Genomic DNA, 27,770 nt, shown 5'->3' with positions numbered 1-27,770 from the left:
GTCAAGATTCCGATGTCGGACTAAAGGCCGCTGGAATTCCAATGGTCTGGGCGTCATACCACACCCACCAGTGGGTAGGTAGTGTATATGGAGAGGGATGTGTTGGATTATGTAGTATAGTAAAGGATGCAATATTACACCTGAGTCTGCAATGACCATTTAAATGTGCAGTATGCAGTTCAACAATAATTATGCTGATACAGAAAATGTGGCAGACAGCTTTTCGGCAACCTTAAATAATTAAAAGTGTTGCTGGTACATCATCAATGCTTTGCTTGTCCAGCATATTTCAGTGATTGTTAGCAGCATTGTTCAAATGCTTTAACTTGTATTCTTGTGCTTGAAAGCGGTCTTCTATGGGTTTGGACTGTGTCTATCCTACTCACGCCTCCATACATACATGTAACAGTGAAGGAATTATGGGCATTACTACAGGCAGCAGCTGCATCAGTCATACAGGTGTAGCGCTAATAGATTACCAAACACACTAATAGAGTCTATGAGTGCAGTCAGCAGATACAAGGCTTATGTATAATAAATTGATGGGGTTTGGTTCATTATGCCGACCCAAAATATTCGACACGAACAAGTTCGACAGGGACAAAAGCTCGACACAAGCAAAAGGGTGAACATGAGAAAGGTTGACACATGAAAAGATCAACATGAGATTTCATTTTTGGGTGTCAATATTTATCTTGTAAGACATGGACCCCCAATTAGTGTACCATGTCCCCTTGCTTCACTTTACCATCCACATGGGCTACATTTGGGATCGGTAAAGTATTATAAAGTAAAAGAAACAAAGAAAATGAAAATGTGCTGTGTCAACCATTATCACGGTGGCCTTTTCACCATGTTACCCTAAAGTCCGGATCTGATCTGTGACTATTTGGCCTTTGCCTGCGTGGTGCTAAACTGACCACAGTTTTCACAACGAGAGCCATTGCAGTGGAGATATGAAATATCAAATTATTTCATAGAAGAAACAAAAGCAACCATAACGGATCAGCAATATAAATATTGAATTTTATTAAAGTTTTTTTTTTCTTTTACATTAACACATGACATTGGTGCAACCCAGTATATCATTACAATATTTAATTGCAACTGTTTGAATCATATCTCAAAGTATGAGTATCACAACATTACACCACAGCATGACGTCCATACAGTACACTGACAATGATGGCACCTTCTCTTTAATTACCTGTATGGACAACACTAATGAGCTACTTCATGTGTTATGGCATTTCCTATAACAAAAATATACACTTTTATATTGTGAAGATAGATTGTGAATGAAAACCTTTTTGTTACCACAGTTCATGTCCTAGTTAGCAATGTACAACATTAGTTCCGGCTTTTCAGCCGGCAGAATACTGAGAAATTTTTCGATTTAACTACAGTAGGTAAAATGGATTCTATTTGCCTGTAGCTGTGAGAGACTAGAAAACAAGGCTTAGTTTATTAGAAACATCAACACTCATCCAATATTACAGTGAAATGCAACAACCAGTCTTTGTCCTTCACCAGATTAGGAAATGTGATCTTCTAGTAAGAATCACTATACTCTGAATAGAAATATGTGTGTGTATATGTAGCCATATTAATACACACTTATTTATGCAATACTTTTGCCAAATTATGCAAGCCGGAGCGGTTTGAAATAAAGCATCCCTATGCACAGCAAACCTCCAAGCTTGTCAGTCTTCTGACAATGTCATGTCTGAAATGACTGATAACAGGGAACAACAGCTTGCAGACAGCTGCATGGCAAATATAAATACATTCATAATATCTGACGTTTTGTCATGTTTATTCATGTGCTATTTGTTATTGGCTCAACTTAAATAGTCGCAAAATGAACATTTAGTTTCTAACTATCATTTTTAGTAGTACATCTTTCTATACTGAGGAACCATACTTAGGGGTAAATTTAATAAAGCTTCTAAAAATCAAAAGAGATGATTTTGCCCATAACAACCAATCATATTCTGTCTATCATTTTTTATGACTGGTTTGCTATGGGCAACATCGCCACTTTTTTATTTTTAGAAGCTTTAGTAAATGTACCCCTAAGTTTGACATGATCACGTTGTAATGGGCCCATCAATCATTATACTATTTTTCCAATTCAGTTGCTATGGAAAGTTAGCGGCTACAGAAGATCTGACCCAGAGTTTCAAGCTAATATTTAAAAACATTTTTTAAGTAAAATGAATACATTTCATTTTATAACCACTTATGTGATATACATAAAATTGGTATATGCGGTAGAGCTAAAAACATATATATATATATAATTTGTAAAATAATTCTCAACTGTAACACTACACCATGCACAAGTGTGACTACAAGTGTTGTACAATGTTGGCCCCAGGTATGCGGAGGGCCGAGCATTGCTCCTGAGAAGACTGAGGGAAAAGAAAAAGTTATTCTTGAAATAAAAGTGTCTTGAGAATCAAACTAGAAAAGGTTCATTCTGCTGTAAATTTACTAACTGGTAATACCTGCTGTCTAAAAATATTTGTAAAAAGCATAACTTAAGTATGCAAAAATAGTTTCCTTTTTATTAATAAATATTACTAAGAATAGGCTAAGCTCTAATGACCTTCAGGGACTTACTGCATTGCTATTAAACACACAACTTTAAACTATTATTTTAAAATTAAGGTAAATGGTTACCGCAGCCTAAGCTGTTCCATTCAGATTTATTTTGCTTCCAAAGATAAAAACAAATTTGCTTCTAAAACCATCAAATGATGGATCGCAATACAACAGGATTCTGCTGGCTAGGTTTTGTTAGTGGGTGCCGGACTGGGTACTGACAGTCGGGATCCCGACTGTTAAAACACCTACAGATGGGTTCCCGACGGCCACCGACTATTCTCCTTCGTGATGATCCACGACCCCCATAGAGGGAGAATAGAATAGGTGGCTTGCTATGCTCGCCACCGTGCCCGCAGCATTGCGAGTGCAGCGAGCCCGCAAGGGGCTTTGTTGCGCTCGCCATGCTGTCTGAGTCGGGATCCCGCCGTCGGGCTATGACTGTCGGGATCCCGACGTCGGGCTATGACTGTCAGAACCCTATAGCACACCCTTGTTAGTTGAAAAGGAAATCTGATGTAGAAGAATAGTCTTACTACACTTATATATTAGCATGCAGAAAATCAATGCACTTGCCTCAGACTGAATGGGTATTCAATTCACATGGAACTGACAGAAACACATTACTCAGTGTAATGTCCACTGTTCTCCAAGCCTGAGTCAATGTAGAAAAGGGCACAAAGTCGATCAGCTAATAAATTGTGCACATGATCTGTAGATTACCTGTAATGGCTTATTTAGGGCAGTTATATTGCACGCAAACATAAAATAACAAGAAAACCTTTGTAGCACACTGGTATTATATATGAACGTATACAATTTGTGCTGGTAAAACAGATATTTCAGTGTTATGTTATGTTCGACCAGATAAAGAGAAAAAAAAAATTGGTACCATTTTAAACACAATTATTTTAAAGCAGTTTGAGTACTAAACATTCTCTGAGATTTGGCTACTGCCATCACATAGCAAAATATGTGATTAAAAAACAATTGTGCCATAGAGTCTTGTTTTCATCAACCAACCAGGTCCATGCAGGGAGTCTGGCAGGATTTAGGATCTAGAAGTAGAGAAAAAAAAGTTTTATTTATTTACACGACACTTTATAAGGGACTAAAAAAACATTGATTCGTATTATTGCTGATTTAGGTATTTTTCAAATGGGGCATATTTATTAAGCCTGGTGAAGTGATAACTTGGCTGGTGAGAACGCACCAGCCAATCAGCGGTTATCTGTGAACTTAAAGCCTGGCTTTGAAAATTACGATTAGGAGCTGGTGCGTTATCACAGGGCACTTTAGAACTTTGCCGGACTTTTATCTACATAGTGCAATAGACCAAAAAATTGATGTCTGGTTGATAATTACATTTTAGTGATAATCTGCACCAAAATGTTGGACAGAGAATGTTGCAGCTAGTGCTGCTGCAATCCCTTTTGCCAGGTGACCACTGCAATGCATGTTACACCAGCAGTGTACCTGGCTCCTTCTCTCCGGATACCAACCCAACTCAAACACTGTGGCGACTTTTTCATTACCCACTGTGCAAAAAAAAATATATCACAGACATATGCATGTTTGCCAATTAATATTGGAGATTCCAGTGTCAGAAGATCCAGAGGTCTTATCTGGACCTCCTTAGCTTATTGGAATTGGCCTAAAGAGTTAGCCTAGAAGGAACTTTGCACTACATGTTCTCTGGAGACAGGAGCAGCTGAGCGAGAAGGCTGAGAGATGAATGCATGCAAGAGTCTGCAGAGCAGTTGTGTATGATATCATGTGGCGGGAACTTTGTTTGGCTAAACATGTAGGTTAATAAGATATACATAGCATTGTAGCATAGCTAGATATCAAATCTATAGACTGTTGTTGAAGTCAATAGTGAAACTAACTTTGACTGTCCTTCTTTGTGTGCTTCGGTCGCCTCATGGTTCTGTTGTTTTATCCTTGCTTGGACATCTTCATCTGAAAAACAATAAATACCGGTCTTTATGCACCATTATATATCCAGATGTGTCTTCATACACCTATACGTCCCAGGGCCAGAGAGACTATATGGAGTAGCATCTTCAGCATCTTAATCACATTGCAGGCACAGAACAAGCTGCTGACATATACAAGAGAGCTGTGGGCTGTAACTGTAACCTATATGGAATTAGTTTTACACACATACTAAGTCGTAGGCGGAGTACAGTGTTACCTGGTGAGAGAAAATGTTAATTTTGTACATAGATTCAGACACACTGATATACAGTGCATATGCCACACACCCCAGTAGTCTGTCAATTCTAGCAAAGTAGTTCTGTCACTTCTGGATGTTCAATTCATGTGAATAAGAGCAACATTGTGAACAAAAAAGACGCTTGGTGTGGCCGGTTCCCATAAAAAGAAACATCTGTACATGGGTAAATCCAAGGACACCATACAACATAAAAAACACAACCCCGTTAATTCCCATGAGAATACCCACAAACAACATTGGGGTGAATTGAATTCAGGGAAAATGTGTTAAAGTCCTGGGATTAGCTTTCAATTTGCCCATCCCGGATTAATCCAATGAAACTGGGAGATGCATTGTAAAGCGAATAGTCGCACTAAACTGCATTATCTGACTTAATTGCCAGATGCAATGCTGTTGCATTATAAGGTAATACTGCGGCTAGCCCCATGGCACTAGTTAGCATGGAGTGCTGCTCACACCTCTGGAGGGGGTAAGCAAAATTCTGACAATTGCGGATTAACAGCATGTGCAACTTGCTGACACATTTCAGGATCTTAAAATGGATTTCCCCCTTTAAGTGATGATAAATAATTCAATTACAAGACACATTTTATATTAAAGCATCACTTTAACTAAAATGCAATTCTGCTTTCAATGAATGCATGCATAAACGTGTCAATTTAATTTGGTGAGAAAAAACCTGGCTGCTTCATTTAACAAATGAAAGAGCAGTTTTGACATACAGTAGTGGTCACTGAAGAAAACTCACCACATGAATGTCCTTCAACGTCATCCAGAAGATTGGCTGTGGAGGCTGCTGTCCCAAAGCTGTAGTTTGTGTGAAGGAGGAAACAGCTGGGGTGTGGGAATCACAAGATGATTTAACATCATATTATTTTGCATTGTGAGCCTGACAGGGGTGTAACATGGTATTTATAGGCCCCATAGCAAAAGATTTTAAGGGCCCCCTATTTAGCAACTGATGGTGATAAATGTATGTAAAACATATTAAACAGTAAAGTTGGGCCCCTTCAGCTCTGGGCCCCATAGTGACTGCACCCCTTGCACCTATGGTAGTTACACCCTTGCTCTGTATTTAAAATCAAATGGCTGTAAAATGTGCACTGTCCCTCTAATTTCTATACATAAATTGCCATTTGCTATACAGTTTGTATAAGGTAAGATAAGGTATTGGATCTTATTTTTGCAGACAGCTAAAGCTGGGCACACACAAAGATGTATCTGCCCAAACTGTCTGGTGGGAACAAAAGTCTGGTAATATATGGGAGAAAAGGACAACCAGTCATATGCTTCCAAATTCTGGAAAGCAGAAAATGGTCATTCAGACAAATTAGTTAAAGTCTGATTTAACAAATTTATACAAAAATTAGTTTTTATCTATTTACAGATTTTGGGAGCAAATGGTCATTTGCTACTGTGCATTACCAGAACAATGCTGCCCATACACTTATGCGATTGGATGCGATGCAACATCGAAGTGCGATGTCCCATAGCATCCGATCACATGTTATGGTGCCTAAAGTGCCCTCTTCCAGCACACATTAAACAATTCTGTGGACTATTATAGTCCTCCATCTAAGTTGGAGTATACTAAAAAGTATACTTATTGTGTGCAAGGGGTCCATGTTTGTTACATGCAGTAGAATTGCATTGTGCAGTATCAAAGGATACACTTGGTGTTTGAGCAAATGCTTTCTCTTGGATTTCCTCATCTTTGTTTTCTCTGAAAATGCTCTGGCGATCTCCAGCAATTTCTTCCTGGTTGCTGAAATAAAAAAAACATATAATCAAAAACAATTCTAAGCAATGTGTAGGACATATAATAATTTAGGCTATTTACAAATGTAATTTTTTTTTAATATATATCAAGCGCCAAAGCTGCTACACAAAAGAAAATGCAACATTGTTGACCATTATAAAACAGACTTTGCAAAAAGCAGAAAACACTGTCAAGTCTAATAATTTGTAGGTGCAACATGTATAACATTCACCTCTAAACGCACATTAGGATGTGTGTTATAAACAAGTACTTCTTATATACGATAACCTTTCTTATTCTGCATTGCTATGCTTTCCAGCTTGGTTCCACCATGCAGGGCCGCCGCCAGGGGGGTGCCCTGGGGCCTCTGGAGGCGCCCAGGCAGCTGTCCATAGCGGTGCCAACCCCCCCCCCCCCCGGGCACCCGCACACCGCCTCCCCGTGCTGGCGGCCCCCCAGGAACGTACAATGCACAGTGCTGCCTGCAGAGTGCTGAGCCTAGGACACAGAGGGTCTCTGCGCTCTGCAGGCTGCACTGTGCAGTGTGTGCCCCGGACCTTGATAAAGAGCAGAAGCTCGAAACGCATTGGCTGGAGGAGGAAAGTGTCTTTCTATCTGAAGGTGTCTGTGAGGTGATGGTTGGAGAGAAGGTAGGATCTGACTTCTAACATCTTGGTGCACACCGGTTCCACACCGTGGATCGAGACCCTATCTCCTTACCTCCCTCATTGCAGACACATTTTAGATAAAGCTTTTATTTGTAGTGTGTTTGAAATAAAAAAATATTTTATTATAAGAGAATTGTACACACTTTTATATACAACATTCACCTAAGGAGGATAACCGAAAGAAACCTTTTGAGGAGTGTTATCATCTAATACATCGTGAGTACGGGTACAGGGCTGGCGCCACCACTAGGCAGGTCTAGGCATTTGCCTAGGGCGCCAGCCACTGGAGGGCGGCAGTTCGCCCCTCGCCCCCCGTGCAAAGGGGGTCCATGCCGGCTTCTGACAGAAGCCTGCAGTGGTGTCCTTGCCGTGCGGGTACCTCCTGCGGCACTGAGTATACAGCTTAAGCTGGCAGATGTGGGGGGTCCCTTCAGCGAATAAGAAATAACTAGCGCTATGCGGCGGCGCGGGAATTGGCTGAGATTCAGCCAATCAGCGTGCGCCGTGCGGCCAGTGTTTTCAAAACAGAAGCGCTTCCCGCGCCGCCACATAGCGCTAGTTATTTCTTATTCACTGAAGGGACCCCCCACCGCCGACCGCTTTATACTCAGCGCCGCAGGAGGTACCCGCGCGGCAAGGACACCACTGCAGGGCTGGCTCCTGTCAGACGCCAGCCTGGACCCCCCCTGCCCGCTCCCCAGATGGTGCAACAGGTACCCCGGCTCGCCCGGCCCTGTACAGGTATGCACCCAGCTTTCAAAGATACCGTTATATGTGTCTTATACGACCTTCTAGTGTAAGTAAGGTACACCCTCTTATTGACACTGGATGTTTTCATAACCTTCTTTTGAAGTAACATGGTAATCGTTCTATTCCCATATTTTATCTTTACATGTATTCTCCATCAATGAAATGAACAAACAAGCAAGGAGTGCTACCAACTATGAGGAATTTATGAAAAGATAAGTATATATCTGCCACCTATTCATCACCATCTTTTCAAAAACCCAACCCCCTTTCTTTGCATTTTCCCCTGCTATCACCCCTGCATGTGCAAACCCTGAACATTGGGGAAGGGGCCTAATTCGGACCTGAATGAACGGGTCTGTATTAAACCCCATGTTAGGTAAGGACAGTACTAGTGCATTCACTTGTTCATGATGAATTTGAAGAGACCAGAAGTCCTTCAATCTGAGCGGTCATGTGATTAATCTTATTTCTCCATAATTTGGTTGAATGACTAGTAAATAATAAAATATCATGGGGCATATTTATGATTTATTGGCTTGCCATTAAGCCTGTGAAAATGCTCTGTGCTACTTTACACAGAAGAATTGTCAGTTATCCCTGTGAATATCGGTGACAGATGATATCGAAGATGAAACATATACTGCCTTAAGTGAAATAGAACAGTGGATACCAGCTCATTTATATCCTTTAGAAATTCATCAAAATGTAAGAAATTAATGGATTATGGGAAAGTACATTTAGATTAATCAATCTATTAATTTCTTGTATTCAATAGAGCAGTGATATACCGAATCTGATTGGTTGTTATGGGCAACATCCTCACTTCACTTTTAGAAGCTTCAGTAAATATACACCCTAAATGTCAACTTATGTTTTCACATGTGGGTACAAGAGTAGAAACACCCATGTATCTAATCAATTTCTACTAAAAAGAATGATCCATATCCGCACTACTTTTCCCATCAGACAGTGCTTCCAAACTACCCAAGTCATAGGCTGGGTACACACCAGAACTGCACTATGCACTTAGTAATCATCTGTCCAATGTGTCAGGCCTTAGAACAGTGGTAGCCAACTCCAGTCCTTGAGAGCTACTAACAGTTCACGTTTTCTAGATCACCTAGGTGGGACACAGGTGCACGTATTACTGACTGACACATTATAAATGATCCACAGGTCGAGCTAATTACGTCACTTACAATACTGTGAGGAGACCTGCAAAACATCAACTGTTACTAGCTCTCGAGGACTGGAGTTGGCTATCCCTGCCTTAGATCGAAAAAGGGTGAGCAGATGAGATGTCGGTCACTGCACCCCATGTAGGGGCAGTTACCTATTTGGCTATAACTAGCACAGGACAATGTAATTCACAGACATATCGGGGGACATACGATATATCAAGTGTTCAATGGATAAGCCATATATTGGTTTGTAGCCAGCTTAAGATAATGGGTACCAAAAATGGTCTGATCTAAAATTAGAAAAGAATCACTAAATCATTACAACTCTCTCTATAAGTATTGCACCCATTACCCATTTTGTCACTTTCACCACTAAGCAAAGCCAGATAACAGCATCACAGGCCTAAAGGCAAGTTACCAGTTTAGCAACTTTTTAATCTAAAATAAACTGATTAGCTCAAGAAAATATGACGCTGCCTCTGTATGTGGAAAAACACACTTTACTTTTTCCCCACATACAGCTCTTGCACAGATGAAAATTCACACATTTTTTTCTTCATCTCCATGCTATTATAAGCTGGACTGAACTTGGCCAGAGCTACAGTAGCAGTCTTTGTACCACAACTCCTCCTGCCCAATTCTATCCCCTCTCTGTCTCACCCCTCTGAATCTTTCATGGTCTTTGCAGCACCCTGCAAGTCTTTCCCCACTCAGTACTGTGATGGACGGTGGTAACTAGCTGAAATGATGTTTGCACATCTGTCGGCAGAAACATTTGAATACTGCCGACGGGCGCGCAGGGGTGCTTAGACAGCCAGCAAACATTTGAATCAGGCCGAATGAGTTTTAACACTAATAGATATACTGTATGGGCCCCATCATATTCTATGCCATGACCTCCTACCAGGATTGTAACACTTGCTGATGTTTCACTGTATGGATGACACTTCAGCATTCACTTTAATGTATGTTTTGCTGAGTGTGAGCAATTCTTTTTCTTTGCACTTCCCACTACAGCATGCGATTTGTCACTCAGTGATGAAATGATGTGGCATACTGAGGCTATTCTTTTTAAGGAGCATAATAAATAAACAGATTGATTTAATATTTTCATTAGGTGGTTTTGTGTCTACTGGCTCCTAGGTAACTGTCTGTTGGCTGCAATAAGCAAATAACACAGTCATCTGGAACAATGGAAATGTTCTCTCAGCCATACAGCAGGCAATAGACTATACTGACAGCTACTGGGCACAGGTTCATAGGAACATAACATAAACAGTGATACTATACATATATTACAATGTACGTACTACTGTAACAACAACTATGATATATTGACTATATGTGTGAAGGAATTCCAACCATGGAGAAGAAAAAAAATCCAACCAGCCATCAGGTATACATCACGGACACTTGGGGTGAAGGAAATCATACCATGAGTCTTCAAGCAGGGAGGACTAGAGGTAGAGTGTTTAGTGCTTTGTGTATCACAATGATACAGGTGAGCTGGATCCAACCCAACCGCACCTAGGCAATATATTGTCCTTGAGTGCCAAATCTAAAGGCCCCCACACACTAGAACGAATTTTGGGGCGATTGTCCGATTTCCGACCGATCGTCCGATATATCGGCCGATTTTTAACGATAATCAGCAATAATCGGCCGATGATCGGTAAAAATCGGCCGATATAGCGGACGATCGGTCGGAAGTCGGACAAAACATCGTTCTAGTGTGTGGGGCCTTTAGACACATAGAACTTTCTTTAAGTGGGAGGTGATTCCTTCCTTTATAACCAGTCCCCTTTTCATGGCTTTGCTCTACCAGTTTCATAAGAAAATATGTTTTCATTTCTAAATCTACCAAGCAAATGTATACATAATTTCCATAAAACTACCCTGTCTTGTTCTCCGTGTATAAAAAGCACTTACCCCCCACGACGTGAGGAATGGAGCCAGCACACAGTTGAAGAATAGGTGATTTAATAAGTCAGCATCATGTAGACAGTAACAGCTGTATTTCCCGACAGCCGTTTCAACTGCTCACAGGCAGTTTTCATCAGGGGTCAGTTGAAACGGCTGTTGGGTAATACAGCTGTTACTGTCTACATGATGCGGACTTATTAAATCACCTATTCTTCAACTCCGTGTGCCGGCTCCTTTCCTCACGTCGTGGGGGGAAAGTGCTTTTTATTATCAACCATTATGTGCCTGGCACCGGGACTGTGTTTTACTAAGTGGAGTGCCCACCTGTGACCCCTGCATATGTTCTCCGTGAACAGGCATTCCAATGTATCTACTTCAACTGTACCATTCCTCTTCTTTTTAATACTAATAATACGAATACATATTGATTATATTAGTATTTAAGAGGTGGGTATTCTATAGCAGCATTAATTTAACCCTGCTAATAGGCAGTGCCAGATTAAGGTCTAAATGGGCCTGGAGCTGAAAATTATCAAGGGTCTATTATGTGCAATAATAATGTGGGGGCATGACCGGTGTTCTTTTTGGGTGGTCTGCTCATGGGTGTGTCTCTATTTGTGTAAATACTTTCAACTAATTATATATATGCCTGGAAAAGGCAAGGGGCTGGCATAAGAAAAATGCAGGGAGATATATTGGACCGGTGCCCTCCAAAGGTATACCCGCAGGATGCCGATGTCCTAAGATACTTGCAGGGTGAGGCGGCACTCCAGTCATAAAAAATATACTGAAAGCCAAAACTTGATAGACAACATTTCAGCACCTTTTATGCGGTCACCTAAGTTTACCACACCATATACCCCTTATACAAATCAGGCAACACAATAGTAACCCCCTTATACTGTACTTGCCTCTGACATATTATGCCACATGGAATGAGCCAAAATTCACATTTTGCCACATGGATTGAGCCGAAATACACACTACACCAAACGGATTGAGCAATAATGCACAATATGCCTCATAAACAGGGGCATTGTACACCAAAGGCACGCATTAAAAATTTACACCATAATGCCCATTACATGTTAAGCCACACACCATAATGTCCATTACGTATTATGCCAAACACCATAATGCCTATTATAATGTGCGCCAAAGGCACGCATTAAAAATTTACACCATAATGCCCATTACATGTTAAGCCACACACCATAATGTGCATTACATATTATGCCAAACACCATAATGCCTATTATAAATTATGCTACATAAGTGCTGCTTACCTACATGCTCATTGCTAGGGGTTTCATGCTCGTTGCCATGTGGGATTACATGCTCATTGCCAAGGGGAAATACATGCTCGCAGTAACTGGGGGACAGCCGCCACTGGGAAGAAATGACCGCCAGCAGGGCAGAGAGCAGGGGCTGCCAAGTTTTACTCAGAGCACTGCAGGTCCTGGCTATTTGAAATAATAGTGTGAATCCCTTTCACGCCAGAAAATGGAGGGACATATAAAGGAATATGGTCCCAGGATCATGCAGGGACATTCCCGGGCTGGCCCCTTTTACACCAGCCTAGTCCCTGCATTTTCTGGTGTGAGGGGGAGAGAAAACCACCCCTTCTTTAACGAACCAACCAACTATATCTTCGGAAACAACTGACCCATTTACATAAGACCAGTATCATATTGAAGCACTTTTGAGTGGGCTTCAAATGATTTTAGTCCTGTGAAACTGAGCCCTTTGGTTCCAAAGAAATCTGCCCTCAAACAACATGAACAGCCATGAAATTACATTTCAGAAATGAAAAGATCGCAATATCTCTGGAAACAATGAACCCATATTGACCAGATTGAAGGCCTAGAGATTTGGGTCCAACTGAGATCAACCTCGATGCCGGTGGGGGAAATGACAGCCATTGGAACCGGGTGGGGATCGGAATTAGCGGGTCCCATGTTATTTTATGGGGAAAACGTTCCAGTTTTGCCTGGTGGTATCTCCGGTTCCTGGGGGGCTAGCGAAGCGGGACCGGGCTCGTTGGAAATCCCCGGCCCTCAGCTATAAAATGGTCCTATTTGCAGAGTGGGCCTGGAGCTGTAGCTCCATAAGGCCCATTGTTAATTCGGCCCTGCTAATAGGTATGCTGAGGGGTATCCTATTAGCCCAGATGCCGGCACACATCATAAAGATTATGATTTGTGAGATTCATGCATACAAAGCATAATCCCCTATAAGCAGCCCTTTAGTGTGATATGGGGGTAATTTGATAGCCAGCGGAGTGCTGGTTTGACCAGACAGATATTTGCCATGCCAGGATTCTAATGATTATTATAAGATGTAGGGTCCTTTCACAGAGCCCCATCCGGCTGATGTGTAGCAGCCGGATCTATATCTAACAAAGAGGCCGGCAGCCGGGCAGTGCAAACATGTCAGCATTGCACAGGGATTTATGGGACCTTTTACACACACCAGCTTTTCTACCCTCTGGACAAAATGTAAATCATAAAACCCCAAAGCTTAAATAGACATACAGTACTGTATATCTGTATATTCAGTTTACAAACATGCTGCTATGGAGCACAGGATTCCTTTTTCTGTTTTGCATGCACAAGATGAGAAAAATATGATCTTGCAGAAATGCTGATACAGGCAAGAAGCTAAAATATGCACATGTTAAATAAGTACATGCTGATATACTGTATGCACATGCATTAATCTGAGACACATATTACACACCATTGTGTTAGTATGCATAGCCTGTTCGAAGATGAAAGCATAATGATTGGGCTTTGTCTTTGCAATCTTTCCAGCTCTGCTACTTTTGAGCCTGGTGACATCACCAAAATGACACACAGCATGGCTGATGACTTGTGTGTTCCTCTGCCTCTATACTACAAAAACACTGCTTTTTTTGGTGCACGCCAAATTCTACATACATAATAAGTAATCAGCTGGGTATACATGGGCTACTATATCATATACAAAACTAAGCCACATCTCTTATGGGAAAGGAGAGTTACAGCATGACTGACAAGCTTGATCTCTCAGAGAGGATGGGCCTGGGTACCACCACTAATGAAACATCTGCACAATTAAATACACCCACAACTAAATCTTATACTGTCAACTATGTCAATTAGGTGTAGAATCGCTTGAACGTTAAAGAAACTAGATCACTCTAATTTAGTAAAAGTGCAGCTCAAAAAAACCAAACATGATCGCCATCTGCTGGCTTATCTTTGTAGCAGCTATTTCTTTCACAAAAAGACAACTTAAGCTGTAGAAAGATGTGCCAGTTTAAATATATAATATAGGATCACTTATTTCTTACAGCAAAATACAAAATATGTTAGAAGTCCTCTGGAAATAAAATGTCCACATATAAGCATAACGTTGCAGCATGGTGCCTTTATATAGTTCATAGAATTTTGTGTTCCATTACTGCTAATAATACACAATACATAACTTAGGTAAGAAGACTTCAGCAGGGCATTTTGTACCTAGGTGGTGACAAAGGTCATAATGGCAGGTCTGCATCCTTTGTCCCGCACACCATGTGACACTTAGCTGTGATATTCTGAGTCGGGATTCAAACATTGGAATCCTAACTGCCGGTACTCCAAGGGAGGAGGGGGGGAGGAGTCCAACAAAGTCCCTTGAAGGCTTGTTGCACTTGCCAATATGCGGGCTCGGTGACTCGCTGCACTCGCCACAGGTTCAATTCTACCTCTATGGGAGTCGTGAACCCCAACAAGGGAGAATAGCCCCCCGTAAATCAGAATCCCGACCTTTGGGCAGTTTACAGTTGGGATCCCGATGTCAGAGCCTGGCATTCCACGGAGAGCATTAAAAAACATAGGAAGAGTGACATTAAGGTTGAGGTGTGACTTTACGTAGAAAAAACATTTATTCTCATTTTTGTTAGACTATTGATATGGTTTTCAGCTGGAAACAAATTTAGCTAGAAAATGCCATGTCTCCTTCATTTCTGCTATTCTTAATATATAAATGAAATATAAAGCATGCCTAGACCAACAGCCCCTTCCATAATTGGCACCTACAGTACATACAAACTAGTTAATTTAGAAGTACAATGCTCCCACCAGATAGCTGTGTACAAGAATAAAACCTACCAACAATAAGTCCCTTAAATATAAAAAGCCAGGATAAACTCTCCATTTATACCCCTTTTCCAATAAAATTGTAGGTCTGAGTCAGGTTCTCAAACACTGTTCTATCCTGCATCAGTCCCCTTTTAAACTGCACCCTGGACCCGGGTTCACACTGCATACAGTATGTGTTGCACCCATGTGTGCCCTGCCACTGTTATTCAGACACTCACTTGGGGCAGGCTTTTGCATACACAAACAATCAGAAGCTTTTAACATGACATGGGTTAAATAACCCGGGTCACCACCTTACCATCTTGTGGTCGGTACCATGCTCAGATTCCAGGATAAGTAGACCAGTGATCTTTTTCTTAGACCCATTTACACCACAATGTCAAACCAGGCTGTCCCCTCAAAAACCTGGATAATATGTCTGGTGGATAAGGGGTATTACACAAATAGGTGGTGAGTGGAAACTGAAAGGCAACAACTGGGAGGTAATAGAGTCATCTGCTGCTGGGCTCCTGCTCCCAAAGGGGGCATCGCTTCTCCCCTGCGAGTTTCAATCACTTAATTAAAAGCTGTTTAAACCTCTTCTGTCGCTGACTCCCCCTCCTTGTAGGACAATAGAAGTCAAACTCTTTATTCTAAACATTATTTTTGCAAGTGTCACAGCTTTTATTAGAACCCATGACCTGTTTCACTAGAAGCAGATACCTTACTGTTTGTGCTATTTGCTCCTGCATGTAAAGTATTCAAATTCTAGCTATCTGGCGTTACTACACTACATAGCTCTGCCTAATAGTAATGGTTTTTAACTAAGAATTATAAGCAGACTTACAGCGCAAGAGCAAATAGTTCTATCATTAAGGTGTCTCTCTGCATTGAGGCAGGTCACAGGTGCTAAGTAATGTATTGTTTAAAATAAATAACAATGTTAAAAATGTGGTGCAAAGTAACAATGTATACATACACAAATGTTTGGGATCACTTAGAAATGTCCTTAGTTTTGAAAGAAAAGCAATTTTCAATGAAGATAACATCAAATGAATCAGAAATACACTATACACTATATAGTACAGTATCTACAAATGTCTGTTTTTTTAAGTAATATGTACATAGGTGTATAAAGGCCCATTTCCAGCAACCAACACTCCAATGTTCGAATGGTACATTGTGTTTGCTAAGCGCGTTAGACAACTAATAGATGATTAGAAAACCATTGAAAATCCTTGAGCAATTATGTTAGCACAGCTGAAAATGGGGTTGCTCGTTAGAGAAGCTATAAAACTGGCCTTCCTTTGAGCTAGTTGAGTATCTGGAGTATCAGATTTGTGGGTTCTATAAACATAAATACATACATAAATGTATATGAGGTGGGGAGGGGCACCAATATTTATCTTTCCACTGGGCAACTGGGACAAACTTAAGCCACTGCTGAAAAGCGGAGGCAAATATGAAGAGGACTCTCTCTGACATATACCATAAGAAATGCATGCATGTATAGTAAGCAATCATATCTATTAGGCATGGCTGAAATAGGACTGCAGCAAGTAGAAGATACAGTATGTGATTTGATATTTTTTGTGATCTGTATATTATTCTATTTAAACCATTAGGGAAAAGAAGATAGATAGATAGATAGATAGATAGATAGATAGATAGATAGATAGAACTTACATTTTCCCATATGTTTTAATTTATCCCTAAATAAGGCATCTTCAGATATAGCACTATTGGAGTCACATAGCCCAGATACAGCCTGGAATTCATCTGCTGGAAGAGAAGAAAACACAGATAAATCACTCTGCGAGTAGTCATTAACCTGATTTACTGTAGAATAAAAGTTGACACTAGTAAAAAAAACAGTCAGCTATTATAGATTAATGTACAGGCCTTATAAAAGCAGTTGGCACTGTCACTGTATGCCAATGGTTTTCACTAAATGAACAGATGTAAATCTAAATAATTAGGAAATACTGTAGGTTACCTAAGGGAACAGTAACTGCTAGACTAGATTATGCAATAGATAGGTGAAAAGTAGGATGGAAAACAATATGCATCAGAATTCAATTGTACACTTAAATTAGTGACAATCAGGCAGATGTACCAAGCCTGGTAAAGGGATAAAACGGTATTAAAGCATTTAAAAAAAATCAGCTAGTCCAAATATAATCAGAGTCCGAATATAATACATCAGAACAACAGTAAAAAAGTTTAAACTGTAATACACAAAGCAGAGTATACAATCTGTCTAAACAGCAAGGCTTGGTGAGTACAGGAGTAAAGCAAACAGCTCTATACTGGATTAGTTTGGTTCAAGCATCGTATCAAGCCCTTCCCTAGAGGTGGAGTATTCATGCCAACTAAGCCATTCGGCTTTTGGAGAGTTGGCCTTTAAAGAATGTGATAAACCTGCGGTTTCCATGTGGTATGCATAATGTATTTTTCGGATAATCTTCGCAAGGGGTGGGGGGCTTGGATTTTTCCAATTCTGTGCTATCGCTGCTCTAGTGGCTATTAGTATATGTCCAAGGAGGTATCTGGCTGTGGTATGGATCGCATTGGATATATTTGGAGAAGGGCTAATGAGGGTGACATAGGCTTCTCAGGATCTTAGAAGCAAATGTAAATACGTCTCTCCATAGTTGGCAAATCATGGGGCAGGACCAGAAGATATGGAAGCTATCACCTATCTCTGCACAGTCCCTCCAACAGTACCTGGAGACTGACGGACAAATCTTGTGTAGCTTGGGCTGGTGTGAAGTAGAGCCCATGTATAAGTTTAAAGTGCATCTCTACATGATAACTGCACTTATACATTGCATGAGATCACAGCCACATTGATTATCACCGTTTTTGCGTGAACGAGAGGTTCAGGTCAGACTCATATTTCAATTGCGAGGGTGATTTAGTGTCTAATTCTGCACTATTATATAGAGAGTACCAAAACCTAATAGTGCCCCTAGTGTTACCAGTTGTGATCCTAGACATGATATCAGGGGGTGGTAGGAGCAGTGGACCCGAGGAGCGAAGTGAGCTTGATATCCAGTGGACAATGTGATTGTAAGAGAATAGCTCTGTAGGGCAGGCATTCCCAACCACAGTCCTCAAGGCACACCAACAGTGCAGGTTTTTGTGATATCCAGGCTTCAGCACAGATGGTTTAATCAGAATCCCTCAGATACTAATTAAGTCACCCGTGCTCAAGCCTGGATATCTAGAAAACATGCACTGTTGGTGTGCCTTGAGGACCGTGGTTGGGAATGCCTGCTGTAGGGGGTAGTTTATAGTGAGATTGTAGTGTCGAGAAAGGGGTAATCCTGATACCATCTACCAAATCTGCAATGCTAGCAATACCTCAGGAGATCCAGCCAGTCAGAGTCAAGTCTGGGATTAGAGCCGAGAGGGCCCGTAGTGATAGGGATCGAGTGAGTAGGGAGACCTTCTTTAAGACAATCCAGACCTCATCCCATGCTTTCAATGAATTTTTGATCGCACTGGGAATATGGCTAGTGGCCTTTGTTGAGCTGTGATCCACAGTAAATTAAGTAAGGAGAGGCGGGGATACATTTGTCTCTCCAGGTCTACCCAAGGTTTAGTATGATGGTAAAGACCAGTCGCAGTTCTGGGCCACTAAGCTCACCAATTGTTACCTCCTCAAATCTGGCACCGCCAAGCCACCCATTAAGTCGTGAATATGCTATTCTGGGGGGCTTCTTCTTCCATATATATCTAAGAATAATTGATTATATTTGACTGATAACCTTCTGGGGAACTAGATATGGTATTGAGCGAAAAAGATACATCCACTTTAAATGCGGCTAGTCTACCATCCACGAGACCTCTAGACTCATCCACCTCTTTAATAGTTGGTCTATTTGAGCTAGAAGTGGTTTATAATTGAGATCTTCAGTCGAGGAAAGGTCATTAGGGATGAGAATGCCAAGATATACTACAGAATCGGATCTCCAATTGTATTTATAGAGCCGTTTAAACTGGGAGAGTTTACAGTTATCTATATTAAATGGCAATGCTTCTGTTTTAGTGGTGTTGAGTTTATAAAATGATGCTGCACCATAAGTCCTCTATAATCTTGTGGATTATAGGTAGAGACGTTGCTGGTTTTGTAATAAATAATAAAACATCATCTGCAAACAGACTCAATTTGTGGGTGGAAGACCCCATCTGTATACCCGGAAACCCTATCGATTGGCGTATTGCGCTAGCTAGGGGCTCTATAGCCAGCACACACATTAGGGACAACAGTGGACAACCCTGTCTAGTTCCGTTCGAGATCTTAAAGGAAGATGAAGAGAATCCATTACTAAAGACAGATGCTGTTGGAGAGCTATTTAATGCTAGAATCTAAGACAATATACCAGGGGTGGCCAACCCGCGGCTCTTTACTTACTAAGCTGCGGCTCGCACAATCAACCCCTTTCACCGGCATCTCCCGGCCACAAGCTGCTCTGCCTGTGCGTAATCATGCTGGAGTGAAGAGATCTGCATAAGTCCCTCCCACAGCAGAGCGAGTCACCGCTGGGTGTGACAGAGAGGGGACTGGAGTCCACTGTCCAGCCAGCCGGGCAGCACTTGTGAAGAGAGAGCTCTCTTGAGTCTCAGTCAATCATATCTGGTCTTCCACCCCTGCTCCTCCTCCTCCCTTTGTCCCGTCTCGCCAGCCTGCTTAAAAGCATTACTACTCACATGTCTCCTGAGCTGCAGGAAAAGCCCCCTCCTCACATCACTTAAGCAATGCCCGTTTTCAGAGGTCAGTGTCCTGTTTGTGTACACTGTGCAGTTTAGCCAATGTCTGCACAGTGCATACCCCTCAGTAATGCATACAGGGTAATAGCAGCAGCATGGTAAAGACAGGAGTGTGCCAGTCAGTGTCTGCAGATTGCCTGTAACATGAGATGTGCTGCAGACTTCAGTGTTGAGGGGTTTATCACAAGTTATAAATCACTGGTATGTCTGTATGTAGGAACTGCTAGCACTAGCATTTTATTGGCATGTAATGATTATGTAAATAGCCATTTACAGTTATAGAGTGGGCTACAAAAGCAGGATATTATAAAAAGTATTCATCAAAATAATGTCTTTGGCGCCATTTTAACCACTTTCTTCTCCTCCACCTGCCCTCTTTTCCTGAACTCTCCTGGCTGCGCCCCAGCAGAGGCCAATTAAGGCATGTATTTTTTTGCATGTATCGGCTCTTTGTCTTATCGTAACCTATTTTTTGGCTCACTGCCTCGGGTTGGTTGGCCACCCCTGCAATATACCATCTCTTAATCCAATTTTCCATATAATTTCCCCACATAGGAGCCTGTCAAAAGCTTTTTCGGCATCAAGGGCAAGGAAGATAGCCTCCTCACTTCTTTTCGCAACATACTCAGCCTGGTCAAATACAGTCTTGTGTTGTCTGTTGATTGCCTGCTTCGTACAAATCCCGCCTGGTCCGGGTGAATAATTTGGGGATTTAAGGGGGCTAGTCTATTGGCTATTAGTTTAGAGTAGTTTTTAAGGTCGATGTTGAGCAGGGCTATCAGTCTATAATTTGAGCAGAGGGAGAGATCTTTGCCCTGTTTATGAATAGTAATTATTTGCACGTGTAGCATTTTCTCTGGGAACATGCCACTATCAGTTGCATGTTGATATAGTGGAGTAAGAAGGGATAGTAGTTCTGAAGCAAATTTTTGTAAAAGGAGTTAGTTTAGCCATCTGGGCCAAGGGCCTTTCCAGGGGGCAGAGACTGGATTACCGACTTTATCTCTTCCTCGGAACATTGTGTGTTAAGAGAGTCAAGTGTCGCGGGGGATAGGTTCGGAAGAGGGAGGGTCTGTAAAAAGGAGTGTAATAAAGAGGGAGTGGGCTGCAAGGTGTCCATGTCTGAGTTAAAATTATATAGCTTTTTATAATAGTTAGCAAAGGCTTCCGCTATGTCCGTAGGGTTAAGACGTTTCTTACCGTCAGGGGTTTGAATGTGTTTTATTCTATTTCTAGTGTGGCGTAGTCTTAGTTTATGGGCAAGAAGGGCACCGGATTTGTTTCCAAGAGAGTAAAATTTCTGTTGTAATTTATCATAGGCATACTTCATATGCTGTAAAAAATAGCACCTGGAGTTGATTACGGAGGAAAACTAATTCCCGTTTCAGTGGGCGAGATGGTTGTGATCGATTTAGAGATTCAACCTGGAGCAAGCGACACTCCAGGTCTTCCTGTTTTTGTAGGTATTGTTGTTTAAGTCTGGCTCCTGTTTGAATGATTATTCCCCTTACAACAGCTTTCAGGGCACACCAATGTGTGGGTATGGATGTGTCTAGGGGTGAGTTGTTAGCCAAGTAGGATGTTAGGGCCTCAGTAATAGTTATAATAGCTTCAGGGTTTTTGAGTATGTACATACAGATAGTGGTAGATGCTCAATTAGTTCAGTAGCATTTCCCAGGTGCATGAGGGAGGGGTTAAATACTGGGTAAGTAAAACAAGACATTTTTTCCCTCAGCACACTGAGCAATGCTAGTAACCAATCTAGAACACTACATGATAATAGAATTCAGAGATATTGGTTACATATACCTGCGCATGACCCCAAGCCGCGTCAAGGCTTCTCTGTATATTGGGGGTCCCTAGCGCTATATCTAGGTGCAGGGTGCGGCACCCCAAAAAACCATCATAAGCTGGGAAGCCCAGCGCGGCATGCCAGTGATATACTAAGTGTTAATAATTAGTGATAGGAAGCCGAAGCTATATATATTTTTGAGTATGTAGTCTGGTAGTCTCCAAGGGAGGAGTGGCATTTTGGAATGATGTAGATTCCACGACCAGGTCACAGCCGAGTCGTCTGACCATACCACTGGGGTAATAGACGTTCTGGAAGTATGCTGGAGGGTCCATTTATCTAGAAGAGTTAAGTCAGGAGTTGTGCACAAGGTATAGTCTTTAACTGAGGGGGATCTGACCCGCCCCACATCATAAAGGTCAAATTCTGCAAGCAAGCGGTTCAGGGGGGATAGGGGTCTTTGCTGATGTGACCCATTATCTAATGGTATGGATTTGTCTAGTCGCTCATCTGGGACTAAATTAAAATCTCCCATAATAACGACATGGCATTTCTTGTCGAACAATTTACGTAAGAAGGGAATCTGGCCAGAATTAGGGGCATATAAGGAGACAATTGTAGGTAATTTATCCTCTAGTTTACCCACTAAAATCACACAGCGCCCATCCTTGTCTGATGATTGAGATATCATAACCCCTAGGATAGCAGGAATTGGGTAAAGCCGGGGGGACATTTGCTGTAAAATGAGTCTCTTGTAGACCAACTATTCTGGCTTTCTCTCTATGAAACGTTTTCAATGCCGGATGTCTCTTGTTTGGGGAGTTGAGGCCATGAACATTCAAGGAATAAAATGTAAACATAATTAAATCTCAGGTCATAAAGATATGGCTTATAGACGGACTGCAAGGGGAGGGGGAGGGCAACAGGAACATTAAAACATGGGGAACACATTAGAAAACAAAGGGTGGAAAAACTATAAAAACATACAAAAGGGTTAACTGAAATAGCCCTAGAACTAGGGCCAGAGTGTTTGTCGCCTTCAAAAACTGGCGACAAATCAAAAAACATAATTTTTTTTAAATTAACATCATGTTTAAAGGGTATCAGTTATAACATACTAAACTGCAAATTATCTAGAAAGGTAACAATTACATAGTGTGCAAAATAAGAGATATTATACACTGCTATTCATGAGACACAGGGCCTTATTCTAGTTCACTCTTTCTGACAAAATCCTTCTTAGATGGACAAAACCATGTGCACTGCAGGGGGGCAGATGTAAAATGTGCAGAGAGAATTAGATTTGGTGAGTTATTTTGTTTCTGTGCAGGGTAAATACTGGCTGCTTTATTTTTACACTGCAATATAGATCTCACTTTAAAGTAAAACCCCACCCAAATCTAATTCTCTCTGCACAAGTAACATCTTCCCCACCGGCAGTACACATGGTTTTGTCCATCTAAGAAGGATTTTGTCAGAAAGAGTGAACTAGAATAAGGCCCACAGTGGTAACATACATGAAAGCCGGGCATAAAGTGGTGATTGTTATAAGCGATAGAATTGGTATCATATAGCCCTAGCCGCTAGGGAAGCCTTATTGAAGTGGGAAATTAAACGTGGCATACCATATAAACAAAATGTCAACTGTAAAAAGACATAATACTTTGACGCGTCAGTGTCTGCATAATCAGAATCAGACTGCAGAGCCGAGAGACTGTGCGGTAGCTATTAGTATGTCATGTAAATTGCATAGGTAAGCAGGTTAGGAATTCACGCCGTCTCATTTTTTAATCTTAACCCATCTGTGCACATTATTGTATATGGTCTACACCCCTAATCACTATAATAGTGACATTTGTAATTGACGGTCTAGTGCGGATATTTTTTAGATTTGTTTTTAAATTAAGAAATAAAAATCAATCTATAGATAAATACTTTTTTTTTAATTACACACATTTATATTATAGTAATCTAAATAATGATTGTGCAAGCTTGTCCCATCTCTAACTACTAAGGAAAACAGACAAACCAAGCACAGGGGGACAGTAGAGAGGTGGCGGGTTAGAACAGAGTCATGTCTCTTTACTAATGTTATATATAAATATATATACAAATAATTTTATCATTTTAACTAGAGTATATTTATTAGCATTTATATAATGCCAGCAAATTACTGCTTTACAGCTGGAAAGAAAACAGTAATAAAATTAGAATAAGGGCCCTGCTTGTAAGCTTACAATTTATGGGAAAATGGTTTTGCAGAAATCTAATGTTTTGTCTGATGTAACTATCATAACTGTCATATATAAACTTCAAAAGTGGATGCATACAAAAAATTCCATTGATTTTATTCTACTTCCATTTGTCCTTACCTGATATTGTAGGGCAAAAATCATTATTCATTGGCGTACTGCTAGACTTCGTTACTTTGGACTCGTATTTCAAACGATCTGAAAAATACAAGGCTTGTTTAATAATTTAGGCACTCAGTGCAACACTGATCTCTGTAGCAAATACCTTATATAAACCTTCAGAATTTGCAGTTGATGTTTATGTGTCAGACCTGTGGATGACTTTTTGGCACTGAACAATTTTGACAGAATAATATATGAACAATATGTTGCATTTGATATTAGTTTTTACTAGAGCTGAATTTTTTTTTATTCAAGTACTGTACAAAAAATTAAAGTGGTGCGGTTTGGAATTTTAATTCATACATATAAATAATTTCCATGTAATCAATAACATAAGGGAGCAACAGTGCTTGATGTTTAATACATACAATTTTTTCTATCACATTATTGATTCAACCACTGCCGCAGCTTGACAGGCTAATTATTTTGTATATCCTTACAAGGATACAGGTGTTTAACATTAGATACAACTGTACTGCCTCACAGTAGTCTCATCATGTTTTGGTTGCCTGCAGTGATTCCATTTTTCTGGCTATTCTGGAAGCTGTGTTATAATGTATACATTTATAACCGATTATATACATGAGGTGTATTAATAACTTTCATCACGTTAAGCCAGGAGGTACACAATGCTCTGCTCCTGGACTTCCCTCTTAATATATGATTGCCATCCCCTGCTTTGAACAGGTTAAGTGATAAGAAAGGTGTTTTAACACAGGTGATGCCAATTGTAAATTTAAGGCACCCACATACTAGAAAGATTTTTGGGACGATTGTCCAATTTCCAACTGATCGTCCGATATATAATCTGCAATAATCGGCCGATTTTTACTGATAATCGGCAATAATCGATCCATTATTGCCGATTATCGATAAAAATTAGTTGAAAATCGGACAAAAAATCGTTCTAGTGTGTGGGGGCCTTTAGAGGGAAGCCATGAATAGAGCATTTGTTATGCATTTGTAAAGCAACCCTCTGTATCATAATAGCAAGTACTCTAGTGGCACGATTACTTTATTCTACCAGCAACTGCAAAACTTCCAAATCTCTCTAGATACTGTCCCCCTCCCTCCAACACTAGTAAAAACATATGAGCGTGGTTAAATAAATGAAGTAAAAAGACCTCTGATTGCGTATGTATTCAACTCGTACATATATAATAGTATAATATATTATCTATCTATCTCTCTATCTAGATAAAGGGATAGATATAGAGAGAGAGAGAAAGAGAAATAATCACATTTATGACCTTAGTACAGATTATTGATTATTTACAGATTGCTTTTCCACACTTAAGCATCTGTTCTAGAGGTACAAGGCATCTATTGTGGAATAGAAGAAAGAAGTATCATGCCCCCTGAAGCCAAGACATGACATCTTGCTGAACTTCATTGTTGGTTACAAATGGTCTTGAACCTAGGTTCTTATTTAATGGTTCAAAGAAAAAAAAAGCTCAGTACCAGGTTAGGGCTGTACGGAGGAAGGACAAGTTCATGTGTATTATCACGGCGCCCATCGCATACCACTAAATAAGGTATGCGATGGCATGCGATTTTCATGTCAAAAACGGAAAAATGTACAATTAAATATCGCATCGCATGCCAGCAAATGGCATGCAATGCAATCACATGCGATTTTTATTTGTACAAGCACCCTGATGGGTGCTCCCAATTATCAATGTCGATATAAATATGACCAGATGGATAACAAGTGAAGTGCGCAGTTTACGTACTTTGTCCGTAAACTGCTAACCCTTTATTCCTAGCTACGTGCGAACAAAGCGTAGCACAGCATAGCAAACCTTGTCCGTGTATAGTACACGCTATACCGATACCTATGAAGCGGTATCCCTTCGCAGTACTTAGTACCCAAATTGAGTACACCTTTTAAGGATAATGTCCTTATTAAACTTTTTTTGCTAAATGCGAATAAAAGCCAAGACTCGAGTATAAATTAAGAAATAAGGAGATAGAGTCTCCTAATAATGTATTTAGTCCCTAGTGGACAGCAGGGGGTTACAGAAAGAGATAGAAACAATATAACAGTGTACAATGTTAAATGCCCCCAGAATGTTAAATGCCCCCAGAATGTTAAATGCCCCCAGAATGTTAAATGCCCCGCGGCGGTACGCGTCCTCCGACCTTTTCATACCCCCACTATCCACGTCATCGTGAAGTTGATTTTAGATAGTGTGGCGAGTGCAGAGAGCCACCGCGCCCAAAGCCTGCGAGGGGACGCGGAATACATGTGAAGTCATCCGCGCCCGCTCGCCACGCTTCGTGCTCGCGCCGACATGGATAGTGGGGGTATGAAAAGGTCGGAGGATGCGTACCGCTGCGCTCGCCACGCTTCAGATTGGCGTTGATAGTGGGGGTGGCGTTGACAATGGGGGTGCATTTAACATTGAAAGCACCCATCAATGTGCTTGTACAATTAAAAATCGGATCGCATCGCATGCGGTTATATCGCATGCAATGCGATGCGATGTACTAAGATGAACATCGTGGGCGCCGTGATAATACACAAGTACCCAAGTACCTCCCCAATGGTAAAACCAGACATCTGATGCGTGTGATTGACTGGCAAAATCGTGCAGCAATTCGATGCCTATCCGCAGCAATCCAGAACATTTTCGATTAAATGCGCTCCACAACCAATTATATAGCAGGAATAACAGCATTCTCCCTTGGTGATGTATTACAAGATGCATGCCCTTGCAGTCCCAAATCATGGTCACCATAACTTTTTTGCTGATGGAGTTGTTTTGAATTTATTTAATCGGGGGATGATGTGGGTTTCCATTAGGGTGGCCAATCCCGGGATCTAATTCCGGACAGCGTCTGAGCACTCGCTCAGATGCTGCCCGGCTTCTCCCATACCCGGTGTGCGGCCTGCGCAGCGTGATGAGGTCAGCTGTCACGCTGCGCAGGCCACACAGCCGCCCACACGCCCAGCAACCTGGCTCAAAACACCTTATCAGTCCAGCACAGTGCACGCCCGCCCAGCTACCCAGCTACCCGCCCGCCCAGCTACCCATCCACCCATCCAAGCTACCCGACCGCCTGCCCAGCTACCCGACCGCCCACCCAGCTTCCCGACCACCCGTCCGCCCCCCTGCCCAGCTACCCGACCTCCGTACATACACGGCTCCCAGCAACCCGGCTAGCAGACATACCTGCAGCTCACCTGGCTCCCAGCAATATCTGCACGCTCCCCCACCCACCCAGCACCCGCAAATGTAAGTACTGTGAATGTGCAGGGTGGCCGGGGCGTTTTTTTCAAATTAGGGAAGCCAATCCCGGGATCCCGGGAATCCCAGGATTGAGCATTTTTCAATCCCGAATCCCGGGATTGAAAAAATGCCCCGGGATTGGCTTCCCTAGTTTCCATGTCTTGGATGCTTACTTTATCTCCAGAAAGAATTTGTTTACTTTAAGTATTACTGCCTTATACTTGTAGTACCAGGATCATAAATGTAATTCCCATCAGGACCTTGCTACCGAGTTTGCATGTTCTCCCCTTGTTTTTATGAATTTCCTTAAATCCCAATACAT

The 27,770-nt window shown here is 41.3% G+C and overlaps 1 protein-coding gene across 3 annotated transcripts in view; it reads right to left on the bottom strand.

Annotated features, from left to right (window-relative positions):
• Positions 1 to 1,007: 1,007 nt before the first annotated feature.
• The window catches only part of CUEDC1 (CUE domain containing 1), a 154,700-nt gene continuing 127,937 nt past the window's right edge, over positions 1,008 to 27,770 (bottom strand). For 2 of the 3 annotated variants that reach the window (XM_083173250.1, XM_083173249.1), the window contains exons 6-11: positions 24,174 to 24,251; positions 16,920 to 17,015; positions 6,518 to 6,611; positions 5,595 to 5,653; positions 4,497 to 4,569; positions 1,008 to 3,665 (exon numbers count right to left, since the gene is read on the bottom strand). In XM_083173250.1, coding sequence (XP_083029376.1) covers positions 3,659 to 3,665; positions 4,497 to 4,569; positions 5,595 to 5,653; positions 6,518 to 6,611; positions 16,920 to 17,015; positions 24,174 to 24,251 — 407 coding nt within the window. In that variant the 3' untranslated portion in view covers positions 1,008 to 3,658. The remainder of the gene's footprint in view (positions 3,666 to 4,496; positions 4,570 to 5,594; positions 5,654 to 6,517; positions 6,612 to 16,919; positions 17,016 to 24,173; positions 24,252 to 27,770) is intronic. The other variant, XM_083173251.1, reaches the window with a different exon arrangement.

This window comes from Crinia signifera, chromosome 2 (assembly GCF_055691185.1).
Source record: "Crinia signifera chromosome 2, ASM5569118v1, whole genome shotgun sequence".
NCBI lineage: Eukaryota > Metazoa > Chordata > Amphibia > Anura > Myobatrachidae > Crinia > Crinia signifera.
Note: the sequence above shows the minus strand (reverse complement) of the source record. Positions and strands in the feature narration are given on the sequence as shown.